This window comes from Ambystoma mexicanum, chromosome 13 (genome assembly GCF_040938575.1).
Source record: "Ambystoma mexicanum isolate Mex_15411 chromosome 13, UKY_AmexF1_1, whole genome shotgun sequence".
In the NCBI taxonomy this organism is placed as follows: Eukaryota; Metazoa; Chordata; class Amphibia; order Caudata; family Ambystomatidae; genus Ambystoma; species Ambystoma mexicanum.
The window spans coordinates 561532411-561558238 of NC_090938.1; the positions used below are offsets into that span (position 1 = coordinate 561532411).

At 48.7% G+C, this 25828-nt stretch overlaps 1 protein-coding gene across 3 annotated transcripts in view; it reads right to left on the minus strand.

The window, feature by feature from the left end:
• Positions 1 to 25828, minus strand: part of ITGA3 (integrin subunit alpha 3) — a 469598-nt gene that overhangs the window by 225023 nt on the left and 218747 nt on the right. For 2 of the 3 annotated variants that reach the window (XM_069634363.1, XM_069634364.1), the window contains exons 4-5: positions 20658 to 20901; positions 7258 to 7350 (exon numbers count right to left, since the gene is read on the minus strand). In XM_069634363.1, the coding sequence (XP_069490464.1) occupies positions 7258 to 7350; positions 20658 to 20901 (337 nt within the window). The remainder of the gene's footprint in view (positions 1 to 7257; positions 7351 to 20657; positions 20902 to 25828) is intronic. The other variant, XM_069634365.1, reaches the window with a different exon arrangement.

The following is a 25828-nucleotide window of genomic DNA, read 5'->3' on the forward strand; positions in this document are numbered from 1 at the left end:
TGTGGTGATAAAAGGAGCGAGTGCAGTTGCAGCTTCTTTAATGAGCGTGGCCGGGCAGACATCGCCCTTGCAGTTGGATGGTTTAAGTTTAAGTATAATCAGCTCTACTTCTTTAATAGATAATGGTTTGAAATTGAATTGTGGCAACTTTGGAATAGAGGTAGATGGAAGATTCTGAGGTAAAGCAATGTTGATGAGATTTATTTTCATATTTATTTTGTTGAGTAGCAAAGTAATTTCGTCTTGTAGCGCATTTTGTCTGTTGGTACACCATTGGATGTCCTTTATACAGGAGTCAGGTATATGGGCAGGTGATTCAAGTTCTTTTAGAATATTGAACAATTCCTTGGTGCTTGAGTTGGCTTTGGCTACACGGTCATTGAAATTATCTTTTTTAGCCTGAACAATGGCTGATTTATAGTTAAATGAAGGCGCAGTGAACATGTCTTTATTTTGTAAGGATGGGGAGTTTTTCCAGATGGTTTCTGCTGTACGTTTAGCTTTTCTAATAGTCTTTAAGTGTGGCGTGTACCATTTATTAATATAGGCGCGCGGTTTAGATTTCTGTCGTTTGAGAGCGGCTATCGTGTTGATAGCTTTAAGGATAGTCTCCTTATAAAGATTAACTAGATCCGATGGGTCCGTAAGGGTGGTATCGGGATGTGTTACTGGACGTAGTAAAGGCAGCAACTTTTCTAAGGTGAGGTTTTGTTTGCTTCTCCTCATTAAGGCCGGGGCTTTAGTGGGAATGGTGAGAGGTCCGGCCTTGTCAATGGTGAATGTAATTAAGTGGTGGTCAGTCCAGGCACATGGTGTGTTGGTCAGTACATTAACGGTACAGTTAAGGTCTGCTAGCCAATCGAGGGTGCGACCTTTATTGTGTTTTGGGCTCGTTATACGATGTGTAAACCCAAGCTCAGAAATTGTATCCTTAAGGGTAGATGCTTTGGCATCTTTTGGGTCATCAAGGTCTAGGTTAAAATCTCCTAGGATTATAATTTGGGAATTACATTTAAGTAAGTAAAGTGAAATTGACTAGTAACGTCCGTCAATTTCACTTTACTTACTCTGGGAAACAGTAGTTTATCCCATAGAAGGTATTTAACCTTGGGAAAGCCTGAAGGGTTTCCCTATGCCACTGCACGGAGGGTGCTGTGTGAAACAAATGAAAAGATGATGCCTATGGAGTTGTCTAAAACTTCATAACCAAAGAAAACACAAGAGTAAAACACACGAGAGAGTGGGAAAAGGGTCACACTCTCTCCAGGTAAAAAAAAATCAAGTCCTCAAAATCCAGCGAAGTTGCTGGGGGTCTCTAAGGTGAAGGGAATTAGCACATTTTCGAGTATTCTCCCTAACAGTCTCATTTGCAGCAGGTCTTGTGCCTTCCAAAAGCTCTGGCGCGTTCTGGCAATAGAGCTTCAAGAGCAAAACAAAGCCCCGTCCTCTGTTTGTTAATCATAGCATGAAAACAGATTTGATTTAAATAATTATTTACAAGAGCGCAGAATGGGAGTAAATCGCCAAAGAAAATCTCCCTTAATGTCCGTCTACGCAGGATGGGAGTGAATCGTCAGTGCAACTCCCCCGATTTCTGTCAATGACTATGCAGAATGGAAGTGAATCGGCAATGCAACTCTCCCCTGATGTATGTATACGCAGAATGGGATTGAATCAGCAATGCAACTATCCCCTGATGTCTGTATACGCAGAATGGCAGCGAATCGGCAATGCAACTATCCCCTGATGTCTGTATACGCAGAATGGCAGCGAATCGGCAATGCAACTATCCCCTGATGTCTGTATACGCAGAATGGCAGCGAATCGGCAATGCAACTATCCCCTGATGTCTGTATACGCAGAATGGCAGCTAATCGGCAGTATAACTCTCCCCTGATGTCTGTATACGCAGAATGGGAGTAAATCGACAATGCAACTATCCCCTGATGTCTGTATACGCAGAATGGCAGCAAATCGGCAGTATAACTCTCCCCTGATGTCTGTATACGCAGAATGGGAGTAAATCGGCAGTATAACTCTCCCATGATGTCTGTATACGCAGAATGGGAGTAAATCGGCAGTATAACTCTCCCATGATGTCTGTATACGCAGAATGGGAGTAAATCGGCAGTATAACTCTCCCATGATGTCTGCACTGAAAACGTACTTGTGTTGCTTGCAGCACTTGAGGAAACGGCAGCTCACCTCATGCTCAAAGGACACTGTGCTGGACAGCCCACTTGTATGCGTTAATGGCAGGAGTGCAAAGGTGGCGAGAAATGGAAAACTCGCCCTTTGCGAATTGGGTGGATGTTTCTTTGGCGCAAGAGACGATTTGACTTGTGCCAAAAAAGTTATCGAGGATCTGGCCTAAAATGTTCAAAAGTTGCTCTTTTCCTTTTTTATATATGGCTGCCTGGTTCCTTCTGATCCTGGTGAGTGACATCCTGACCACCTCACAAAAAAAAATGTAATTTGTTTTCACGAGTTTCACTTTTTGCACTTTATGAAATGGTGATTTAACGTTTGCTGCCACCTGCTCCCCCCACTCCCGACCACTGGACATTACATTACTTTTTCCCTTTTTTACCATGTTTTTTTCTTTTGTTTCCTTGTACTAAGGGCAGAACCATTCTATACCTTGTTCCGGAAATAACTAAAGACTTACCTGTTCAACATGGTCTGTGCCGCCGGCCAACTGCATGTTTTCTTACGCCCTGACGTTAACTTGCGCCTAGATGCCCTAGGGCAGAGGTCTTCAAACTGTGGGGTGCGAGAGCACAGCATGAAATGTAAAAAAAACGTTTTTTTTTTGTTTGTTTTATTTGGAAGAAATGGGCAGGGGCTTCTCACATGGTCGGACTGGAGCATGAAACCGTCTCAGGCACCAAACCAATAAAAAAGTGGCCTGCAGTTGCAAATGGATATTCATTCCTTTAGTCACAGACTGTTTGAATAGTACCCATGGGGGAGTTTTTTGTTAAAATGTAAGCAAATTGTGATATTTAAAGAATATTTATTCAGCAACAATGGTCAAGATCACTAGCTGTATAGTGAAGTAACTCAAACTGGCGCACACTGGCCTAAAAGGTGGCCCATTTTGAGTGGCCCATTTTTGGTGCGGGCATTGCCCAATTGCCATATATGCCAGTCCGAGCCTGGTGGCTCATCCATAATGGGTGAGGGGGCGCCCACCCAATGGCCCCCTCACCCATTATGGGGGAGCCAAGGAGCCAGTCCAGTTAAACACTGAGTACTCCCTCGGCGGCTTTTTCCAGCTGAGGGAGTGCTCCTGGGATGGCTGCACTGTCAAAGAGAAACACGGTTTCCCTTTGACAGTTCAGTTCAGTTCCCCAGCTGCATATGCTCACTGAGCCATGCAAGGCTGGGGGTGTTTTGCTTCACCAGCCTTGCATAGCTCATTGGAAATGCTGGCTGGGGCACTGCATGTCTGTATGTGCGAGGGGGAGCTCCTGCGCCTCCTCCAACATACAGACAGAGCAGCCTGGAACAGGGTATTTCAGCAGCCACCACAGGCCCCTGAAGAAGGTACTTTTATGTGAATTTTGTTTTATTCATGGATGCGCGCATGCTTTGTGTATGGATGCGTGTAGGCTTGTGTTATGAGTGAGTGTAGGGTGATGGGTGCTGGTGTGAACGATAGAGCGATTGCTGTGTGAATGGATGTGTGTGTTTTGGTTTGTTGAGCTGATTTTGGCGAGTGTGGGGTAGAGGGGGGAAGGAGGGTTGTACAACAAAGGCATTTTTAAAATGCCTTTGTTGCACAATCCCCCTACCCACCTGCCAAAATCAGCTCTCCTTCTGAGGCGCTGTGGAGCCCAGGGGACAGGGATGGTTTTTCTTTTTAATGATATCTATCATAGATGTCCAATCAAAAATATCATGCTTTCCCACTTGGCACCCAAGTGCCTTGCATACACACATAATCATGTTGATTGTGTTAGGCCCAGGGGACAGGGATAGTATATTTTTACTAGACATCTATGATAGATGTCCAGTAAAAAATGTCATGCCTGCTCCCTGGGTCCCCTAGCACCAATTGCAAACTGGCTTTTTAGTCTTTTTTTTAAAGTATGCTCTGCAATGCAACATATTAACCCATTATTTAAAAAAAAAATCATGGGTAAAATCCCCCCCCCCCTGATTGGTTCGGGCTCCTTCACTGCGCTCGATTGCTATGACATTTTTGGGGGATATATTTATGCCCCCCACTTAAAAAATTCACCACCAGCCATTGGCACTCAGTCTGTGTTTGGAATGGGGAAGGGGGAGCCCAGGGACTGTGGTGGGAACAGGATAGGCCGGAGCCATGGGATAGTGGTGGAAGCAGGGTTTAGCGAGTCCAGGTTCGGCGGTGGGATGGGGAGAGCACAGGGACTGGGCTAGGAGTGGGATGAGGGAGCCCAGCGACTGTAATGGGAGCAGGAGGGGATCCCAGGGACTATACTGGGAGTAGGGTGCAGTGACTGCACGCAATAGTTCATAGCCATTGTACATACTGTCCATTTGGTATTTTTGGGTGGGGCCCAGCCTGCCCAAATTTAGCAATTTGAAGACCACTGCCGTAGGGTTAAGTGCGCTCCTACAAATGTAAAAATAAATACACTTATTTTACAATCCTTTCACTCTCCGTTTATGGTCGTCAATGTTTCGTCGAAACGGGACGCAGTACTCGTTCGTAGTCATTGGATAAAAGAGTAAAGATCTCCGTCCCAGCGTGTGTTACGTAATTAAATGTCAGAATTGCCAGGAGGCAAACCTGTGTGGAAGTATTGAAAACTCGTGTCGGAATTTTAAATATAAAAAATGGAAGTTTCCACGGGATGTGGCCTTCCAAGGCAGGGGTCTAGAACCACTGGCTCCCCTGATGTTTTGGAGTAGGACTCCTATGGACCCTCTCCATTGCATGCTCGCTAGGGCTGATGGTAGTTGTAGTGCAAATCATCAGGAGAGCCACAGTTAGCAGAGCACCTGCTCTAGCGATTTAAACTGATAAATCCAACTTGTAGTCCCCACTCATAGCCTAGGGAGATGTCACGCGTTGTGTGTGCTTGAGCCTCACAATCGAGGGGCCTCGCAATTAAGGCCAGCATTACAGACACTCGAGTGCAAAAAACAATCTCAAATTGTGTTTTTGCACCAGGCGAAGGTTCACGTTCACGTCAGTCCTCTGCTCTTGTGCAAAAAAGCTTTTAAAGAATATACTTTTTTTGCACTAGTGCAAATTTGCCACATTGCTAACTGAACTGGTACAGGTGCAAAGTTTTCTTACTACCACGCTAAGTAGCTTTTGGTCGGTCAAGCACGAATTTAAGTCCCTGATTGTTCACATTCTCTGCTGAGACTTTTTAACACCCTGAAGGCCACGTGCTTGCATCATCCAGGCCCCACCCCACTTCTTATCTGAAGGACTGAGCTCAAGTGCAGTATTTCTTGTGGTAAAGTATCACGCCAAGATCCCAACCACAGAAACATGAGCCCAATTTTAGGGGGGAGGGGGGTGGAACAAGGGTGTTTGTCCCCCCACCTCCTCCCCAACTTTGATGGCAAACAATTTTGTCCCCCTCATTTGGCAGGGACCCTCTTCTTTAGATGGCACGTTCCGCCAACATTTTCAGCAAAGTTACTCCACTGCACATAATGGGTTTGCTGTATTGAATTGCACAATGCATTTACTTGCACCCGAGAACCTGCCCGTTGTATTGAAGGGTCGTCGGATATTGGACCATTGACCAGCCTTGAGCTCGCCACTGCCTTGCCCTGGAGGGGCCGAGGTCCATTGTTCGGGGTCACATGACGGATTCGTAGTGTGGGTGCAATGAGATTAAAACAATCCAAATTAGTCTCACCTGACAAATAATGCGATGTGCGCGAGTGCGGCAGCGTGCAGACTGCTAGCTCGGGCCAAAGCGTTCTAGGGACCCTTACCGCCCTTCACACATGTTTCTCTAAAATGCTTTCCTTTAAAGGGAAAATGTACCTTGACATGCATTTATTGGTATTCATTTCTTTCTGAAAATTGCTTTGAAGGACCAAGCCTTTTTTCAGTTTACCATTTTCCTTGAAGTGCAAATGGTCTTTCTGAAATTACAGAACAAGAATATGCGATTGTAGGTCTCCGTATATATTATGTAAAGGTTTCGCGTGTCCTAAACTACGCACAAGCTTTCAAGACAAACATTAAAGCCCAGCTCTTCCAGTGCATCCCTCAACCCTTCCGCACGCAGCGCTGACGCCGAATGCGTTAGAGGTGGGCGTCGACGTCATGCGTAGTGGGCGGTGCAGACAGCAACCTCCTAAAACATTGGAACTTTTATTTTGACAAGTTGAGCACCTTTGAAGTACAATGCTGGATAAATGCGGAACTCACCTATGTGCGGGTACGGGTGAGTGGGAGCAACAATACACTGCCTGGCGGAGTGTAGTAGCGAGCCCGAATAGAGGCGGTCATGAGCAGTGCGATACTTAATGCAAACTGAAGCAGCTGTTTCCCAGTGCTAATGAGTATGGCTGGCGCCATTATTCCCAATGTATGAATGCCAGGCCTCCTTACCTGCCCATCAGTATGCATTCAGGAAAGTAGTAGTGACTTGTGTAGTAGAACGTGTGAATGAAAGGAGCAGTTCCCCGTGCAGAAGGGATGGTGAATGAAAGCAGTAGTGACTTGTGCAGTAATGAGTGCACACGTGAAGCAGTCCTTACCATTGTACTCATGAGTTCATTGGAAGTACTCGTTTCCCACGCCGAAGTGAGTGTACATGGAAGTCATAGTTACCCGTGTAGTATTGTGTGTGAATTTAAGCAGTGTTACACGTGTACTGCGAGTGGAAGCCTCAGTTAGGGGTCTAGCAGTGTGCATTAATGGAAGTACAGGAGGCTTGTGTAGCAGACAGTGTGAATGGATGCAGTAGTAGTTACCACTGTAGTAATGAATGCAAATGGAAGCAATGCCTACCCTTGTCGTAGTGAGTTCTGAATGGAAGCATACGTTTCCCGTGAGGAAGTGAGGGTACATGGAAGTCATAGTAGTGTGAATGGGAACAGTAGTTGTGTGTGTATGTGTGTGAGAATGGCAGACATGTTTAGCTGTGTGTGTGCATGGAAGCTTTAGTTACCCATGTACTAGTAGTGATCAAGAATGGAAGGATTAGCTGTCGCTGCAGCAGGGAGTAGTGATTGGGAAAGCAAGCAGGATTTACCCGTGTAGTAGTGAGTGTGCATGGAAGCAGTCCTTACCTGTGTAATAGTTGTGCTGTTCCTTGTTTGGGTAGTAGTAGTCTTCCTTCCCCAAGTCGCTAGTTTCTGCTCTCTGGACTACGTACGTCTTTCCTATACAGGATAAAAGATTTTGATCATAAAAAGATTGAACATGTACCTAAAAGCCTACCTATGTCCTGATTAGGAAACACCCTCTGTAAGTGATCAGTAGGAATTTCAGGGAAGTGGGTGTGCAATCTTCCTACTGCTCCTTCCATAGTGACATGGCACCCTAAGTGAGCATTAGTATGTGTTTATGGAATGTACATGTAAAAAACCAGCAACAAAGCAGTGATAGAGGAAGGGCCAATCAAGAGTAACATAAAGGAATCGAGGCAAATGCTGTGCTGTGGATAGACAAAGAGGAAGGGCTGTCCCTGAATTTACAGTGCTCTCTTGCTGTACTCCACCAGGTGTCTGCTCCAGACTGAAATGAGGAGGCCCTCTACGAGCAATGAGCCCTGGAAGCCTGCGGCAGATCCTGAATCCTGATGTGAGGAAGAACTTGCCAGACACTGATTCTTTATATGAGGAAGAACTTGCCAGATACTGATCTTAGCAAGCACTTGGTAGGCGCTGACTCTTATCTGAGAATAAATTTGCCAGATACTGATCCTCATCAGAGGAAGAACTTGCCAGATACTGATCCTGATCAGAGGAAGAACTTGCTAGATACTAATCCCGATTGGAGGATGAACTTCAGACACGGATCCTGGCCTGAGGAAGCCTGATCACAGATAGTGGCACTCAAACAATCCATAGACTCTACACTTGTGAAATCCCTCAATGGAGACACTGGGGCTGATCTTTGGATGCCCACTGCAGACACTGCGGTGGAACATGGGAAACCCTCCAGAGACAATGGATCTAATCTATGGAAGCCTTTACACTAAAACTGATCTTGGGTGGTCTTCTAGAGGTGGGAAACTGGACATGTGGAAGCTCTCCAGAAACACTGAACCGGATTGGCGGGGGACATAGGAGGGGTCTGAGGGGGAGCTTAGAAATCGGTCTGCAAAAGCCATCTAGTGACACTGAAACTGAGCTGTGGTGGACCACTATAGAAATTAAACATGGCCCCTTGAAGCCCACCAGACACTAAACCAGACCCTTGTGAAGTCCACCACAGACCCTGAACCTGACTCCATGGAGCCCACCAGAGGCACTGGCTCCGACCCTAGGAAGTCAGTTGCAGACACTGAACCGGACAATAGAAAACCCATCAAAGACACTAATCATGATCAGGGGACGCCCTTCAGACACTGGCCATGATCAGAGGAAGCTCTCCTTGAGCAAAACATCAGGAGGCGCCCCCTCTAATCTGAGGAAGCTTGTGGACACTGGAACTGTCCTGAAGAAGTCCAAGGCACTGAAGCTGACCTGAGGAAGCCTGCATATGCTGAAACTGATCCAAGAAAGCCAGCCTACCTACCCGGAAACTGAAGTTTGCAGGCACTGAAACTGACCCGAGAAAGCCTGTAGGCATTGAAACTGACCAGAGAAAGCACAGATGCTGAAACTGACCCGAGGGCACCAGCAGACACTGACATTGACCTGAGGAAGCCTGCAGACACCAAACTGACCTAAGGAAGCCCTGCGATACTTAAAAACGGATCTAAGGAAGACTGCAGACACTGAAACTGATCATGCCTGCCAACAAACTTTGAACCGGACCTAAGTAGGCTCAACAAAGACACTGAATCTGATCTGAAAAGGATCATCACAGAGGATGCATGGCTTTAATTTCCCTGCGTTTACTTTGCCATACATTAATTAAGTCACATTTACTGCTCTATACCTTTACTTCCCCTGCCTTGCCCTTCCCCTACCATTAATGTCATCATTACAGAGGAGGAGCGCCTATACGCCCTTCTTTTTAGCCCTATATTCTACTCCTTTGCCACCCTTTGACCGCTAACCTTTAGCTAACCTTAACAACATTCCTTGGCACCCCCACAATGTGAAGATGCAGAGGAAGTAAAGGCATGAAGAAGTAAATGTGTGACAAAGCAAATCTCTGGCGAAGTGAAGGTAAGTTCAGTGGAAGTGGTCTAGGCAAAGTAAAGTGTGGATACTGTCTGGACCTTGAAAATCTATTAAAGGAGAGTTCCGGGACTTTTTTTTTATTGTCCCTACGGGTCGGCCATGTGTTTGTAAGCATAAATCGGTAGATCGTAGGAAACTTTCCTATGGACCTTACCCGACTTTTCGCCCCTTATCGCACTCGAAATCAGCCTCCATTTTGTGATAATCCTATCATTCCGCCGCATCGACCTGGCTCACCTGCCTTTGCGGCACTAAATCAAATCCCCCGCCCCTGAGCCTGACATCAGCAGACGCGTACTGCCCATTTCAAGCACGTCTCGTGTCAACAATCGCTGCGCCTCAGCTATTGACGTGTTGCCATGGAAATGGCAGGACGCCTCTTTCCCCAATAAGTATAAACAGACCGTTTCACAACATACAGCAGCAGATTTTCGATTCCATTCCTCTCTCTGTGTTACTTTGAGTATTCTGTGACTCGTTTCAGTGCTCTGGTCAGCTACCTTCGCCGCTTGTAGCCCGTGTGAACAGATACCAGTACCACCGCTATAAATTATTTTACTATCTTTACCGCACAATGGCCACAATAATGCCGTATATGTACGAGCCCGAGTACACCGAGGAAGAACTACTGGAAAGGCAAGCACGCGAAAACGATGGGGATTCGGACGGCAGTTGGGAGGACCAGTCAACGGATGAAGAGCCTGGACCATGTCGCATGGACGGCGTCTCCACCTGGTGCACGTGCAATCGGTGCGAGCTAATGCCAACTGAGGAGGAGAACTGCTGCTGCCGTGAAAATTCCGGGTGCTTGGCCTACATTTCGGAAAGCGAGCAAAGTCAGCAGGAAGGCGAGCAAAGTCCGCAATGCATCACCGAGCTGCCAGAGTTCAGGGAAGCCTGCCTCTCACGGACAGTGTTGAGGATGATGATGGTGCTTATGCACGAACTTCGTGGCACTGTTCGTCCGCGTAATCCGAGTAACGAGTAAGTATACTCTGTTTGTGATGTCAGTGATGCCACCACTATTTCATGGTCGTCTCCCACATATAAAATTACATTTACATATCATTGGAACGCATGTAAATTGGTTCCATATAGTGCATTTTCTAGATATAATTTTTTTCTAAGAAAAATGACATGTGTTACCTGAATCGACATTGATAAGAAAGTTTGGTCAGTTTAATACAGTTTGCATCTTTTTTTTTCACAGGTGGTACAGGCTGGTGGCCTATCGTTGCTTCACTTGGTGGCTTCACGGGAGGCTCGGACACCGCGTTCGGAGAGTAATACCTGCCTGTGCGGTACTTGCCATTAGACAACATTTCCCCAGTGACAGTGGACAATACCGCGGATTTTCCCTCGATGTGCTGCAACCTCAACTTTACAATGTGTAATGTTTATTATTTATGTTTAATTAAAATCTAAAATAAAGCCCAACATATATTTTAACAATGGTTGTTTTGATTTTTTAAATGAATCTAGTGTATATTCTCCTGGGAGGGTGAGGTATTTATAAACTCACCCCCCTGCCTTCCATGTAGTAGATCCTGCAGCCATCCTCTTACATTCAGTTAGATGGCCTCTCCTTGGTGAGGCCCTGCGGCAAACGGGTCTTGTCTGCACGACCACCGCCCCGATCCACCCCCCGCCCTATCAAAGGCAGTTCGCACCGGGGTACTTGAGCTGCTGGCAAGTGGAGCTGTCAGGGAGCGATAAAGGCCAAGAGGTGCCAAAGACCATGTACACTTCAAAGTGGTCTATAGAGCATGGGTTTGTTGTTCCCATGTCTACCTCCAGACCCCGTGTCTCCTGCCAAGCATCCCCCTCACGCTGGACGGCCCCCTGCAATCCACATAAGTGTGTCTCCATTCACGAGTCTTCCTGTGTCTTGTCTGCACGACCACCGCCCCGATCCACCCCCCGCCCTATCAAAGGCAGTTCGCACCGGGGTACTTGAGCTGCTGGCAAGTGGAGCTGTCAGGGAGCGATAAAGGCCAAGAGGTGCCAAAGACCATGTACACTTCAAAGTGGTCTATAGAGCATGGGTTTGTTGTTCCCATGTCTACCTCCAGACCCCGTGTCTCCTGCCAAGCATCCCCCTCACGCTGGACGGCCCCCTGCAATCCACATAAGTGTGTCTCCATTCACGAGTCTTCCTGTGTCTTGTCTGCACGACCACCGCCCCGATCCACCCCCCGCCCTATCAAAGGCAGTTCGCACCGGGGTACTTGAGCTGCTGGCAAGTGGAGCTGTCAGGGAGCGATAAAGGCCAAGAGGTGCCAAAGACCATGTACACTTCAAAGTGGTCTATAGAGCATGGGTTTGTTGTTCCCATGTCTACCTCCAGACCCCGTGTCTCCTGCCAAGCATCCCCCTCACGCTGGACGGCCCCCTGCAATCCACATAAGTGTGTCTCCATTCACGAGTCTTCCTGTGTCTTGTCTGCACGACCACCGCCCCGATCCACCCCCCGCCCTATCAAAGGCAGTTCGCACCGGGGTACTTGAGCTGCTGGCAAGTGGAGCTGTCAGGGAGCGATAAAGGCCAAGAGGTGCCAAAGACCATGTACACTTCAAAGTGGTCTATAGAGCATGGGTTTGTTGTTCCCATGTCTACCTCCAGACCCCGTGTCTCCTGCCAAGCATCCCCCTCACGCTGGACGGCCCCCTGCAATCCACATAAGTGTGTCTCCATTCACGAGTCTTCCTGTGTCTTGTCTGCACGACCACCGCCCCGATCCACCCCCCGCCCTATCAAAGGCAGTTCGCACCGGGGTACTTGAGCTGCTGGCAAGTGGAGCTGTCAGGGAGCGATAAAGGCCAAGAGGTGCCAAAGACCATGTACACTTCAAAGTGGTCTATAGAGCATGGGTTTGTTGTTCCCATGTCTACCTCCAGACCCCGTGTCTCCTGCCAAGCATCCCCCTCACGCTGGACGGCCCCCTGCAATCCACATAAGTGTGTCTCCATTCACGAGTCTTCCTGTGTCTTGTCTGCACGACCACCGCCCCGATCCACCCCCCGCCCTATCAAAGGCAGTTCGCACCGGGGTACTTGAGCTGCTGGCAAGTGGAGCTGTCAGGGAGCGATAAAGGCCAAGAGGTGCCAAAGACCATGTACACTTCAAAGTGGTCTATAGAGCATGGGTTTGTTGTTCCCATGTCTACCTCCAGACCCCGTGTCTCCTGCCAAGCATCCCCCTCACGCTGGACGGCCCCCTGCAATCCACATAAGTGTGTCTCCATTCACGAGTCTTCCTGTGTCTTGTCTGCACGACCACCGCCCCGATCCACCCCCCGCCCTATCAAAGGCAGTTCGCACCGGGGTACTTGAGCTGCTGGCAAGTGGAGCTGTCAGGGAGCGATAAAGGCCAAGAGGTGCCAAAGACCATGTACACTTCAAAGTGGTCTATAGAGCATGGGTTTGTTGTTCCCATGTCTACCTCCAGACCCCGTGTCTCCTGCCAAGCATCCCCCTCACGCTGGACGGCCCCCTGCAATCCACATAAGTGTGTCTCCATTCACGAGTCTTCCTGTGTCTTGTCTGCACGACCACCGCCCCGATCCACCCCCCGCCCTATCAAAGGCAGTTCGCACCGGGGTACTTGAGCTGCTGGCAAGTGGAGCTGTCAGGGAGCGATAAAGGCCAAGAGGTGCCAAAGACCATGTACACTTCAAAGTGGTCTATAGAGCATGGGTTTGTTGTTCCCATGTCTACCTCCAGACCCCGTGTCTCCTGCCAAGCATCCCCCTCACGCTGGACGGCCCCCTGCAATCCACATAAGTGTGTCTCCATTCACGAGTCTTCCTGTGTCTTGTCTGCACGACCACCGCCCCGATCCACCCCCCGCCCTATCAAAGGCAGTTCGCACCGGGGTACTTGAGCTGCTGGCAAGTGGAGCTGTCAGGGAGCGATAAAGGCCAAGAGGTGCCAAAGACCATGTACACTTCAAAGTGGTCTATAGAGCATGGGTTTGTTGTTCCCATGTCTACCTCCAGACCCCGTGTCTCCTGCCAAGCATCCCCCTCACGCTGGACGGCCCCCTGCAATCCACATAATGCCACGACATATACACGTCATTCATTCACAAACACACCCCTGGTTCGAATTCTTTATAACCCACCTCATATTTCTAATGAGAACTTCTTTGCGCTTTGCTAGTCAACCCGTGAAGGTGCTGGTTATCTGCTCTTCGTCTCTGTGAACTTCCGTGACCACTTTGAGCAAACTCGTCAGTTTGCAACCTGTGAACTGCTCCCTGTTCTACGACAAGAAACTACTCTGATCCCTGCATCTAACTGTTTGTTCGTCAAGGTAAGTCCATGTACCATAATCATTTTGCGTCCAATTTTTTAATTTATATCTATTTGCTAGTAGTCATCAAATTGCATCCATGTTTTCTTTTCGTTCACGACAGTACATGCAAGGAACTAGTCACATGTTCTGAGTTTAGTCAAATTACTTTTTCTATTTTTTGAAAGTTATTGAAATACTTATCCGCATGTGAATAACGTGTATAGTTCCAAGAACCAAAACGGACCTTGCATTGAACCTTTTATGTGTCATTTACTGTTTTAACACATTGGTATTCATAGAGAATTGTTGATCTTTACTTTTCAGAACTTTCCATAATGCCTGCCTGTTCCATTGGCGGTTGCCCTTCGAAGACCCATAACAAATCTGAAGGTACTATAATGCATGTTTTCCCTAAGACAATAGATCAGATAAGAGGATGGGTCCGATATTGCGGATATCCAGCCTCTGAGCTAGAAAGTAGAGTCCTAGAAGTCTTTGCGGACAAGAGGGGTGATCGATACCGCATCTGCAGCAGGCACTTTAGCCCAGACATGTACTCCACATCATTGCTAATAAAGAAGAAAACACCGCGAGCGAGGCGAAAATTGCTCTCAACCGCTATTCCCACTCTATTCGTCCACATGCCTCCACTGGTGAGTCAAGTTTACGGATCTAGTTCTCGGCCTTGCGGTAGTGTGTAGCAGTAGCTAACAATAATTTCCCCATTTATGTATCCACTCAATATGAAGGCGGAAGATTCTCCATCCGTGTCGTTATTGCAGTCATCAGCCACTTCAAGCGCCTATCGGGTAATCTTACTTAGCTATTCTGACACTGACTTGTTTTAGGCATGTAAATCAATAGTTTTAATTGATCGTGTAATTATTTTACCTAATGGTACACCCTTGTACTCGTCCTCTAGTCTTTGTTTTCAGTTATAATTATTGTTATCCAAAATAATGCAAGTACTGTCTTTCAGGGAGATGCTGAGGAGTCCAACGCATTGACGACAACCGTAGATGTCACTCAGATGCTCGAGGTACGTTTCTTTCGTTTTTAGCCATTGATATGTCCTTCTGTCGTCGCCCTCCTATTTGTCTTCTTTTTTCAATATTGTGTTCATTACTAATGAAAGTCCTATGTTTCAGGGAGTCGATGGAGCATTAGTCCAAGTAGAAGGGGGAGCATGCAGTTACGGGTCGGCGCAACAGCTTGCAGAAGTGTGCACCGCAGTTACATCGTCCCTTGATGTTCTTATGCATTTCGAGGTATGGATACTGACAGTTCGATCAAGCGAAATCATATGACGTGATTACATCCGCTATACTTCCTTCTTTATTAACGCAAGTACTATGTTTCAGGGAGATGACGGAGCTTCTTCTACAAGAACATCACCCCTAGTAGTTGATGCAGATCTCTGGGTGGTGACACTTCCAACGATCGAGCAAATCGAATCATATTTACATATCCATTATTTATTTTAGACAACTGATCATTTGTGCAGGTCTATTTAGATGAGCCGTTGACGCCTGCTCAAAGTTTATGTTCTTTTTAACAAAATAGAAAAGCATACTAATGCAATTACTGTGTTTCAGGGAGTTGCTGAAGCGTCATCTTCAATAATATCATCAATGGAAGTCTATGCGGAGCCCGAGGTATGGATCTTGACAGTTCAATCTAACTAGATCAACAATGCGTGAACTATTGTCGTTTGAATGTTCTACACAATGCGTTCATTCGTGTTTTGCTATTGAGATGTACGTATGGGTATTGGTCCCCAAGTACATTTTGTGTTTTCAATATTATTATACATACTAATGAAAGTTCTATGTTTCAGGGAGTCGATGGAGCCTCAGTGAGTGATGGATGTGCTTATCATGAAAATATAGTCGTTGCAGCGCGAGAGGAAGTGGAGACATGCACACACGAGTCGGAGCAACAGCGTCCAGATGTTGAAGTTCGAGGCAAGAAAGTTTCAAAGAAAAGAAAGCAAAAGAAGGTTAGTGTCCTGTTCACTATATTATGTTGTCTTTCACTGTCAATAGTTCAATACTGTAAGTTGTGTTTAAACTGAACATCCCTTTTCTAATCTGTCCTCTAGTTGCGAGTGGGTGTAAGAACTAAATCTACACAGACAGTGAAGCGAACGAGAGATGTTGCTTGTCAAACCTTTTGGCAGGGACTTGAGACTGGAGATGCATCGTGCCAATGGGAAGAATATGAAGTGATTGACAACGGAGCTATACCACCACCAGCCATTGATAGTGAATGTCCTCCTGGTAGTTTGGATGCAGTCGGAGATCAATTCACAGAATCCACACCCGCAAAAAATAAGAGCGCGCGAAAGTTGAAGACATTGTTTTTTTCTCCCATCTCCGGACAAGGAACAGATGTTGCAATGGAAGAGAATGACGTGGACGACAATGAAACACCATCAATATCACTCAGCATAGCGGAAGACGATATCAGAGATTGTACCTTTCATGCGAGTGACATGTCCTCAACGTTACAGGCCGAACCAGCTGGGATGCAGAGTGAAAGTATAAGGAAAGAGGCCAAATTCATTGTATTCGATAGCTGTTTGATGGATATTATTATGATGATGAAATGTGGGCATTCGGTTGGTGGGGAAGTATGTGGGGAGCCATTGATTAATGTGACTCGTGCAATTCGAGGCACTAACCTTAAAATACATGCCACCTGTACACAATATCATCCGTTCGCATGGTCTGCACAACCCATGCTGGGGCAACTGCCAGCAGGCAATCTACTTTGTGCAGCGGCCGCACTTTTTAGTGGTTCAAGTTTTAAAAAGTTACAGTATTTCTTTCAGTTTGTGGGAATCCATTTCATTGCGAAAAGTCAGTTCTACAAATACCAAACCGATTATCTATTTCCAGCCATCAGCGAAGCTTGGAGAATGGAAAAAATGTCAATGGAAAGTACATTCGCGGGCAAACGCTTCAGGCTAGCCGGTGATGGACAGTGCGACAGCCCAGGATTTTCAGCCAAGTACTGCACCTACCACTTTCAGGACATGGAAAGTAAGAAAATTGTGAGTTCGGTGGTCGTGCAGGTGTCACAAAGTACATCCTCAGTGGCCATGGAGAAAGTTGGCTTTGTAGCATCATTGCAAGAACTACAATCGCGGGGAATGGTGATCGACCTGATAGCCACGGACAGACACGTTTCAATTGCCAAGACAATGAGAGAACAGTACAAAAATATAAATCACCAATTTGACGTTTGGCATCTTGCAAAATCAATCAATAAAAAATTGTCTGCTGCAGGTAAAAAAAAAGAATTGCAAGGTATTTCACAGTGGTCCAAGTCAATCAGCAACCATCTTTGGTGGAGCTCAAAAACATGTGAAGGGTCGTTGGAAATTCTACTGGAAAAATGGCGGTCAGTAATGTTGCACTGTAGCAACGTACATCGATGGTCGACAAATGAGCATTTCCACAAATGTGAACATGGCCATTTGTCCACAGAGGAGGCACGGAAGAAGAAGTGGTTGATTCCTTCATCACCCACTCACAAAGCCATTGAAAAGATTGTATTTGATAAAACTATAACAAAAGCTTTGAGGGGACTCACGGAATTCTGCCACACAGGAGATTTGGAGGTGTTCCACAATATGTGCCTCAAGTACAGGCCCAAAAGATTGCATTTTGGCATGGAAGGCATGATAAATCGGACTCTTTTAGCGGTCTTGGCACATAACCATAATGTTGGCCGTCAACAAAGTAGGACGACCGGAACTTTAGGGACGCTTCGCTACAATAAGGCCTTCACTAAAAGAAGTAAACAATGGGTGATCAAACCAGTGTTTGAGGATATGCAATATGAGTTTATTGAGAGACTTATCGTAGATGTCCTCGATAGGCACATACATGGAGTGGTGAACGAACCTATGCAGGGGACAACTGCATTGCCACCCAACATTGCCTCTGTTCCATGTCCACCTAAAGCAGAGCTCATTGAGAAATACACATCACGGTTTAAATGATTGTAATTTGATTGTCTGTTCTCTCGAGTCTCCTCATGTTGCAGGCCCATTGCAATTAAACCAAACAGTAATATAAATCATTTTTACAAAAATTATAGAATGTTTCCGTATTGCAAAAACATGGCCGACCCATAGGGACAATAAAAAAAAAGGCACGCAGACAAGATGTCCCTAAAACTAACTGCAGCTAACTAGAAATGTGTGCTCGCTCAAAGTGAAGGTCAGCTGCTTTGATGTTTTGCTCGGGTGGCGGAACGGCCCACGACCCAATATAAGGTTCTATTGTGATTTGACCTTGACAGGCCGGGACCATCCTGAAAGACTAAGAAAAGATAATGAATAAAATTTCAGAAACGAAACGATGAGCCACGTTCATTAGAAGAAGTAACGTCGGCAAAGAAGGAGTGGTGTTTCGGGTCTGCCCTACACAGAGACACAATGGAAAATGCAAATATAATGTAAGTAACTTTTGATGAGTTTATACCGCAATTTCATTACTATACAGTGGCTTTAAAGACGGGTTCAGTTGTACTTGTTCGTTCTATGTGGCATATTGTTTTCTACCGCGCACTATCTTGAGGAGAAACATCTGCTTTTACTGAAGCACCTCAAAACCTTCCTCTTTGCTTCTGCTTTCTCTCTCCCTCTCCCCTGCTACAACTGGTCCACTGTCTGCGACCTCAGTCCTGGGCCCTTCCACTCTCCACCTGCACTCCCCCCCCCCTCCATGCCTCGCCACGCCTTTAAACACTTGTGTACACCCAGTAGCGCTGTCCTCGCTATGAAATGAATAATTTTAATAAGGATCTGATGGTGAGACTAATTTCATTTTTTATGTTTTTAGGTACATCATTCACTACTGTCTGTGTCACGAGTACCAGACACCGGCGGACGGCTTCTACAGCCGCCAGTTGCTTCTCCGCGTGAACAACGTTACCACCCTGACCATTTTATGGGACGATCGCCAAGTACAAGTATGCCCTTACGCGGTACTAACGGTTAGATGCAACATACCTACCATTGTGGTGGCCTAGCGCCTCGTTGTTGGAACAGCCATGCGATTATCAGTGCGACAGAAGAGCTTATTTTTATCGTAAACCAACACCCTGTGTACTGCACACGAACATCGCTTCCCTCAAGACGAACTAATTTGGATCGAGAGCAAAGAAAAATGCAAATCGCTGAATATTCTCTAAACATTTGATGTCCAATAAACGTACTTTGCCAAATGTACAATCTTGCCGTTTGCTTTTAAACCACGGTTTCACATTCCGAATTGTGGTGCTGTATTGTGAGATGCTCTAAGACCCTGTGTACAGCAAAGGACCATCGCGTTCCTCAATACGAACTTTTTGGAACATGAGCAAATAAAAATGCAAATCGCTGAATATTCTCTAAACATTTGATGTCAAATAAATGTACTTTACCACATTTACAATCTTGCGGTTTGATTTCAAAGTACAGTTTCATATTCCGAATTGTGGTGCGCTGTATTGTGAGCTGATCTGTGTTGATTTCCGGGGTCTGTGTGGAGTCGCGTAGAAGACGCCTGGGCGCGTTTGCCTACGCAGCACAGTCACGTCACGGATAGAGGCGGGGAATATGAATGTTTTGATAAAGTCTGTTTCAGGGGCGGGGGATTTGATTTAGTGCCGCAAAGGCAGGTGAGCCAGGTCGATGCGGCGGAATGATAGGATTATCACAAAATGGAGGCTGATTTCGAGTGCGATAAGGGGCGAAAAGTCGGGTAAGGTCCATAGGAAAGTTTCCTACGATCTACCGATTTATGCTTACAAACACATGGCCGACCCGTAGGGACAATAAAAAAAAAGTCCCGGAACTCTCCTTTAACGTACACTTCAGCTACAAAGCTTCCTTCAGACACTGAAGCTGCTACGCGGAAGCCCACCACAACCACGGAATCTTCTCTTTTCCAGGCCCAGGATTCTAAGCAGCCTCCCATCTAACCCCACATTCAGTAGCCCCCTGGGCTCCCACTACCCCTCCCATGTGTCACTCACCAAACACGTGGGCTTTGATCGTCACAATGGTTTAATGGCAAAGGCAGGGCCGCGACTACACCTCCAAAAACACTTTGGCACTGATTACCCACCACAATATACTGCCTCATTCTCCCTCTCACATATCTGCTTCCCCACACTCACCCTTCCCTGCTTCCTCACAGTGTCTCTGCTCCCACACTCCGCATCTCCCTGCTTCCTCACAGTGTCTCTGCTCCCACACTCCGCCTCTCCCCGCTTCCCCAGTGTCTCTGCTCCCACACTCCGCCTCTCCCTGCTTCCTCACAGTGTCTCTGCTCCCACACTCGGCCTCTCCCTGCTTCCTCAGTGTCTCTGCTCCCACACTCACCCTTCCCTGCTTCCTCACAGTGTCTCTGCTCCCACACTCACCCTTCCCTGCTTCCTCACAGTGTCTCTGCTCCCACACTCACCCTTCCCTGCTTCCTCACAATGTCTCTGCTCCCACACTCAGCCTCTCCCTGCTTCCTCACAATGTCTCTGCTCCCACACTCAGCCTCTCCCTGCTTCCTCACAGTGTCTCTGCTCCCACACTCACCCTTCCCTGCTTCCTCACAGTGTCTCTGCTCCCACTCACCCTTCCCTGCTTCCTCAGTGTCTCTGCTCCCACACTCAGCCTCTCCCTGCTTCCTCAGTGTCTCTGCTCCCACACTCAGCCTCTCCCTGCTTCCTCACAGTGTCTCTGCTCCCACACTCAGCCTCTCCCTGCTTCCTCAGTCTCTGCTCCCACACTCAGCCTCTCCCTGCTTCCTCAGTGTCTCTGCTCCCACACTCAGCCTCTCCCTGCAGCCTCACAGTGTCTCTGCTCCCACACTCACCCTTCCCTGCTTCCTTGCCTTCTCACGCTAATGCCAGGTGCGAACAACCTCCACACTCCTTCCTGCCCCATACATCCCAACACCCTGTTAGGCTCACCACTGCTTAAGGCGATTCCTGGGCGCATCAGCCACAGGTACCCACAGGCCAGAATATGCCATCTCGTCCACATACCTTGCCAATGATAAGCGCCGGGTGCACCAAAGTACACCATGTCCTTGCTGAAGCCGCCGCTCATGCCGAGCTGACACATTCCAGTTAGTTCATAGTATGTGTTCTGGTTGCAGAGCTCGTAGTAGTCAGTCTGCCACTCGTCATTGGTATCAAACGTCAGGTCATTTCCGCGCACATAGCACTTGCCAATCATCCTGCGAGGCTCGTCCGACTTTATGAGCTTAGTGTATCTGTGTGCACAGACCTGCAAATAACAGAGACAGACATTACAGCACGAGCATGCATGCATGGATCAGCAAACATCAGAAACATACACCACTGCGCATAACTGTACGTGCAGACCTGCAAATACCAGACATAGAAATTACAGCACACACCTGCATGCATGCATGGATTAGCAAACATCAGAAACAGACATCACGCCACATGACTGTGCACAGACGTGCAAATACCACAGAGAAATACCAGCACACGCATGCAAACATGCAAACATCAGAAACAGACATCACACCACAGAACTGTGCGCAGACCTGCAAATACCAGCACAGAAATGAAAGCACGCGCATGTATGGATGGAACAGAAAACATCAGATCACACCACATAAGTGTGTGCGCAGACCTGCAAATAACAGCACAGAAAGGATAGAACGCACATGCATGCATGCATGCATAGATCAGCAACCATCAGAAACAGACATCAAACCACATAACTGTGTGCACAGACCTGCAAATACCAGACACAGACATTACAGCAATCACATGCATGCATTCACGGATCACCAAACATCAGAAAGACACCACACCACATAACTGTGTGCACAGACCTGCAGATACCAGACACAGAAATTACAGCCCACACCTGCATGCATGGATCAGCAAACATCAAAAACAGACATCACACCACATAACTGTGTGCGCAGACCTGCAAATACCAGCACAGAAATGACAGCCCACACCTGCATGCATGCATGGATCAGCAAACATCAGAAACAGACATCACACCACATAATTGTGTGCATAGATCTGAAAGCACAAGACGCAGTGATCCCACCACACACTGGCCTAAAAACACACCACAGAGGTCACAACACGCACAGGTGTGCACAGACTTGCAAACAGAAAAATACTCGGTGCAGAGACCTGCGAATACCAGAAATAGAAATCACACCACGCACCTGTGTTTTAACCAAGTCCACTGGTTGACCTTGGTTGACGATGGTGCGTAGGCAAGGGGACCATCACCCGCTGTGTGATGCTGGGCCTGGGGCTGCCATGGGGAGGGTCCCATGGCCCCTCCCACCTTTCCATAGAGGGGAGGAAGTGGCTCGCCACCCGCAAGGGACAGTCGTGTTGAAGGAACAAGTTACTTACCTGTAACTGTTGTTCTCCAGCATGGGTCTGGCATGGATTCACATGCTCATGAATATTCCCCGTCGTCAGGCTGGGAATCCTCGGTAAAGAAAAATCAGTATCAGTTTCGTTTCTGATCTGTCTTTCGTGTAGTAATCAATCACTGATCTCTGCGTCATACTGACCACAGCCAATGACTGCCATCTCCCTAAGCCCCGCCTCTGGCAGCCATCTTCAGATTTGGTAGCACGTGAAGTGGCAGTATGACCAAATGAAGAGCCGCAGAGGGGTAGGCGGGAGGGTTCGCATGTGAATCCATGCCAGACCCATGCTGGAGAACAACAGTTACAGGTAAGTAACTTGTTCCTTCTCCAGCATGGGGTCTGGCATGGATTCACATGCTCATGAATAAAAGAATACATAGCAGTACACACATGCGCAACCACGGGAGGAGGCCAAGGCTCAACATTAAGCATTACATCCAAAACTCAACATTAAGCAATTCTTACCTCCTCACCAGGCTCACCTTAGGCGAACAGGTTGCGCAGCACTGCTTGGCCGACCCTGGACTCCTCCCTGGAATCCCGATCGACACAGTAGAATTTCGTGAAGGTGTGCGTCAACCTCCACGTAGCAGCCCTGCAGATGTCCAGCAAGGGCACACCAGATAGGAACGCCGTGGTAGCTGCGATCGCTCTGGTGGAATGGGCTCTCGGACGGCCAGGCAGCGGTCGGTTTGCCAACCGATGACAGTACATGATACAGCCGGAGAGCCATCTGGAAATGGAAGCCTTCAAGAGAGCCTTCCCCTGATTGGCAGGTCCAAAGTTCACAAAAAGTTGTGAAGTCTTCCGAAAACTCTTCGTGCGGTCCACGTAGAACTTCAGCGCTCTAGCCACATCCAGCGAGTGCAAAGTCCTTTCAGCCGGCGATGAAGGCGACGGGAAGAAAACAGGCAACACCAAGGGTTCGTTGAGGTGGAAGTCCGACGGCACCTTGGGCATGAAGGAGGGGTGCGTCCTGAGCACTACCCTCGTGTCGTGAAAAGTCAAGTACGGGGGCTTGCAGGAGAGGGCCTGGATCTCTCCCACCCGTCGTGCGGAGGTGATGGCCACAAGAAACGCAGTTTTCCACGACAAGAACTTCAACGGAGCTGAGTGCAGAGGCTCGAACGGAGGTCCCATGAGCTTGGTCAGCACCACCTTGAGCTCCCACGCCGGGGCCGGGGCCTTCACCGGAGGGAACGTTCTGAACAGTCCCTTCAAGAATTATTTCACCAGAAGATGAGACCACAAAGACGTCCATCTTGGTGTATCGGGAGATCGCAGCAGGATGAATCTTGATGGAAGCGTGCGCCAGTCCAGCCTTGGCCAGCGTCAGCAGGTACGGCAGTACTTGAGGAGCCGTAATCCGTAGAGGGTTAATCTTCTTTGCGTGGCACCAGACAGAGAACCTCTTCCATTTGTGTCCGTAGCATTTAAGAGTTGAGGATGCCATGGCCTTTGCAAGAACCTCTCTGCAGTCGGCCGGTATGTCGTAACCTACAAACTCTAACGCTGCAGGAGCCAGGCCTGCAAGTTCAGCGACTTCGGGTCGTGATGGAGGATGGCGCCTCCTTCCCTGGAGAGAAGATCTGCGTCCACTGGCAGCTTGATTGAAGGGGACGCTGACAAGTCCAGAAGGTCCGGGAACCATATCTGCCTCGGCCACGCAAGTGCGACGAGGATTATCCTGCACCGTGACCTCTTGAGCTGGTTGATGAGCCGGATCAGCAGCGGCAATGGAGGGAACGCATATAGGAACAGGCCCTCCCAGGAGAACGAGAAAGCATCGCCCATGCTCCTCGGCTGGGGAAACCTGCTGGCGAACCTCCGGCACTTGGAGTTCGTCGCCGTCGCGAACAGATCGATCTGGGGTGTGCCCCACCGTCAGAAGAGGCGGTCCACTAGATCCTGTCATAGTTCCCACTCGTGGCACGAGCACAGCTCTCTGCTGAGCGAGTCGGCGATGGTGTTCTTTATCCCTGCCAGATGAAACGGCACCAGAAACATCCCTTAGGCGACGGCCCAATGCCACAGATCCTGAGCCTCCTTGGACAGGGCTGGGGATCTGGTACCGCCCTGCTTCCTGATGTAGAACATGGTGGTGGTGTTTTCAGTGAAGATCCTCACCACCTTGTCCTTGAGGGACGGAAGAAAGGACCTGAGGGCCCAAAACACTGCCCGGAGTTCCAGGACGTTGATATGGAGGGACTTCTCCGTCGGCAGCCAAAGGCCTCGCGTGCAGATTTTCGGTGTGCGCTCCCCACCCTTCCAGGGAGGCATCCGTGGTCACTGTCTTCTGGTGGCCCGGGGTCTGGAAGTGCATGCCCGCCGTCAGATGCGCGCGGGTGCCCCACCACCGGATCGCTCGTCGGAAGCTCTCGTCGAGTGTCCTCGAAGCTCCCCGTCGTCTGGATCCAGCGAGCGTCCAGGAACTCCTGCAACAGGCGGATGGGATAAATGCAAGAAGACATCACTCCGAGGAAGGATTTGATGGACCTCACCCTGGCCGCGTCGGCAACCAGCATCCGCTGCACCTTGCCCAAGATGGCCCTCGTCCTTTCCTCCGACGAAGAGGCCAGACGCGCCACTGTGTCGAGTTTCTCTCCCAGAAACAGTGCGTCTTCCAGTTGGGACTTGGCGTAGTTTATGGAGAATCCCAGGTCCGTGAGTAGTTGGACGGTCCTCGCCTCGTGCTCCGCGGCAAGCTCCTTTGTCTTTGCTCTGATGAGCCAGTCGTCCAGGTAGGGGTAGACGTGGATCCCCTCCAGGCGCAGCCGCGCCGCCACTGGTGCGAGGCAGTTGGTGAACACCCTGGGTGCCGACCTCAATCCGAAGGGAATGGCTCTGAACTGGTAGTGACGCCCTTGGACCACGAATCTGAGAAACTTTTGGTGTCCCTTTAGGATGGGGATATGGAAGTAGGCATCCTCCAAATCCAACGACGACAGGAAATCGCCCTCCTCCAGTTGACCCAGGACGTGCTGGAGGGTGACCATCCGGAACTTCTGTGCCTTGATGAATTTGTTCAGTCGTCGTAGGTCCAGGATGGGACGCCATCCTCCCGTCTTCTTCTTCACGAGGAAGTATCTTGAGTAAACTCCGGAGCCCCGAAGCCTCTTTGGGACGAGCTCAATGGCGCCTTTCTTGAGCATCGCCTTTACCTCCCAAGAGAAGTTGAGGGACGTGATGTTCCTTCCTGGCCACGGGTGGGACGCGCGGGCACTTCTTTAGAAACTCGAGCGCGTGACCCTGGGCCAGGGCGTCAAGCACCCAACGGTCGGTGGAGATGGACTCCCACACGCTGACGAAGTTCGCCAGCCGGCCTCCCACCGGGGTGCTTCGGTGGGGGCCCGACCCCACGGCCGTTTCAGTCCTGCTCCGACGAGGCTTTGCCGCCTTGCCCTCCTTGGCGACGACGGCGGGGTCCGCCCGACTTGCCTCGTCCCCTGTAGGCTTCTTGCGACAAACAGGCCGCTTGACGATAGGTGGAAAATCCGCCGCCGGAACCTTTGGAGGCACCCTGCTTGCCTCCGCCGCTCCGAAAGGGCGGCCGTCGTTGCTGGAGAACACCAAGAGCCCGGGCCGTCTCCATGTCCGTCTTGTTGGCTTGTAGGGAATCGTCCACTGTTTTCCCAAACAGGTTGTTCCCGTCGAACGGCATGTCCAAGACCTCTGGTCTGCACGTCCTGACGGAAGTGAGTTGCCTTGAGCCATCCACGCCGTCTAAGGCACACGCCGTTGCCCAACTGGCGAAATCCAGTGTCAGCGATGTCCGTC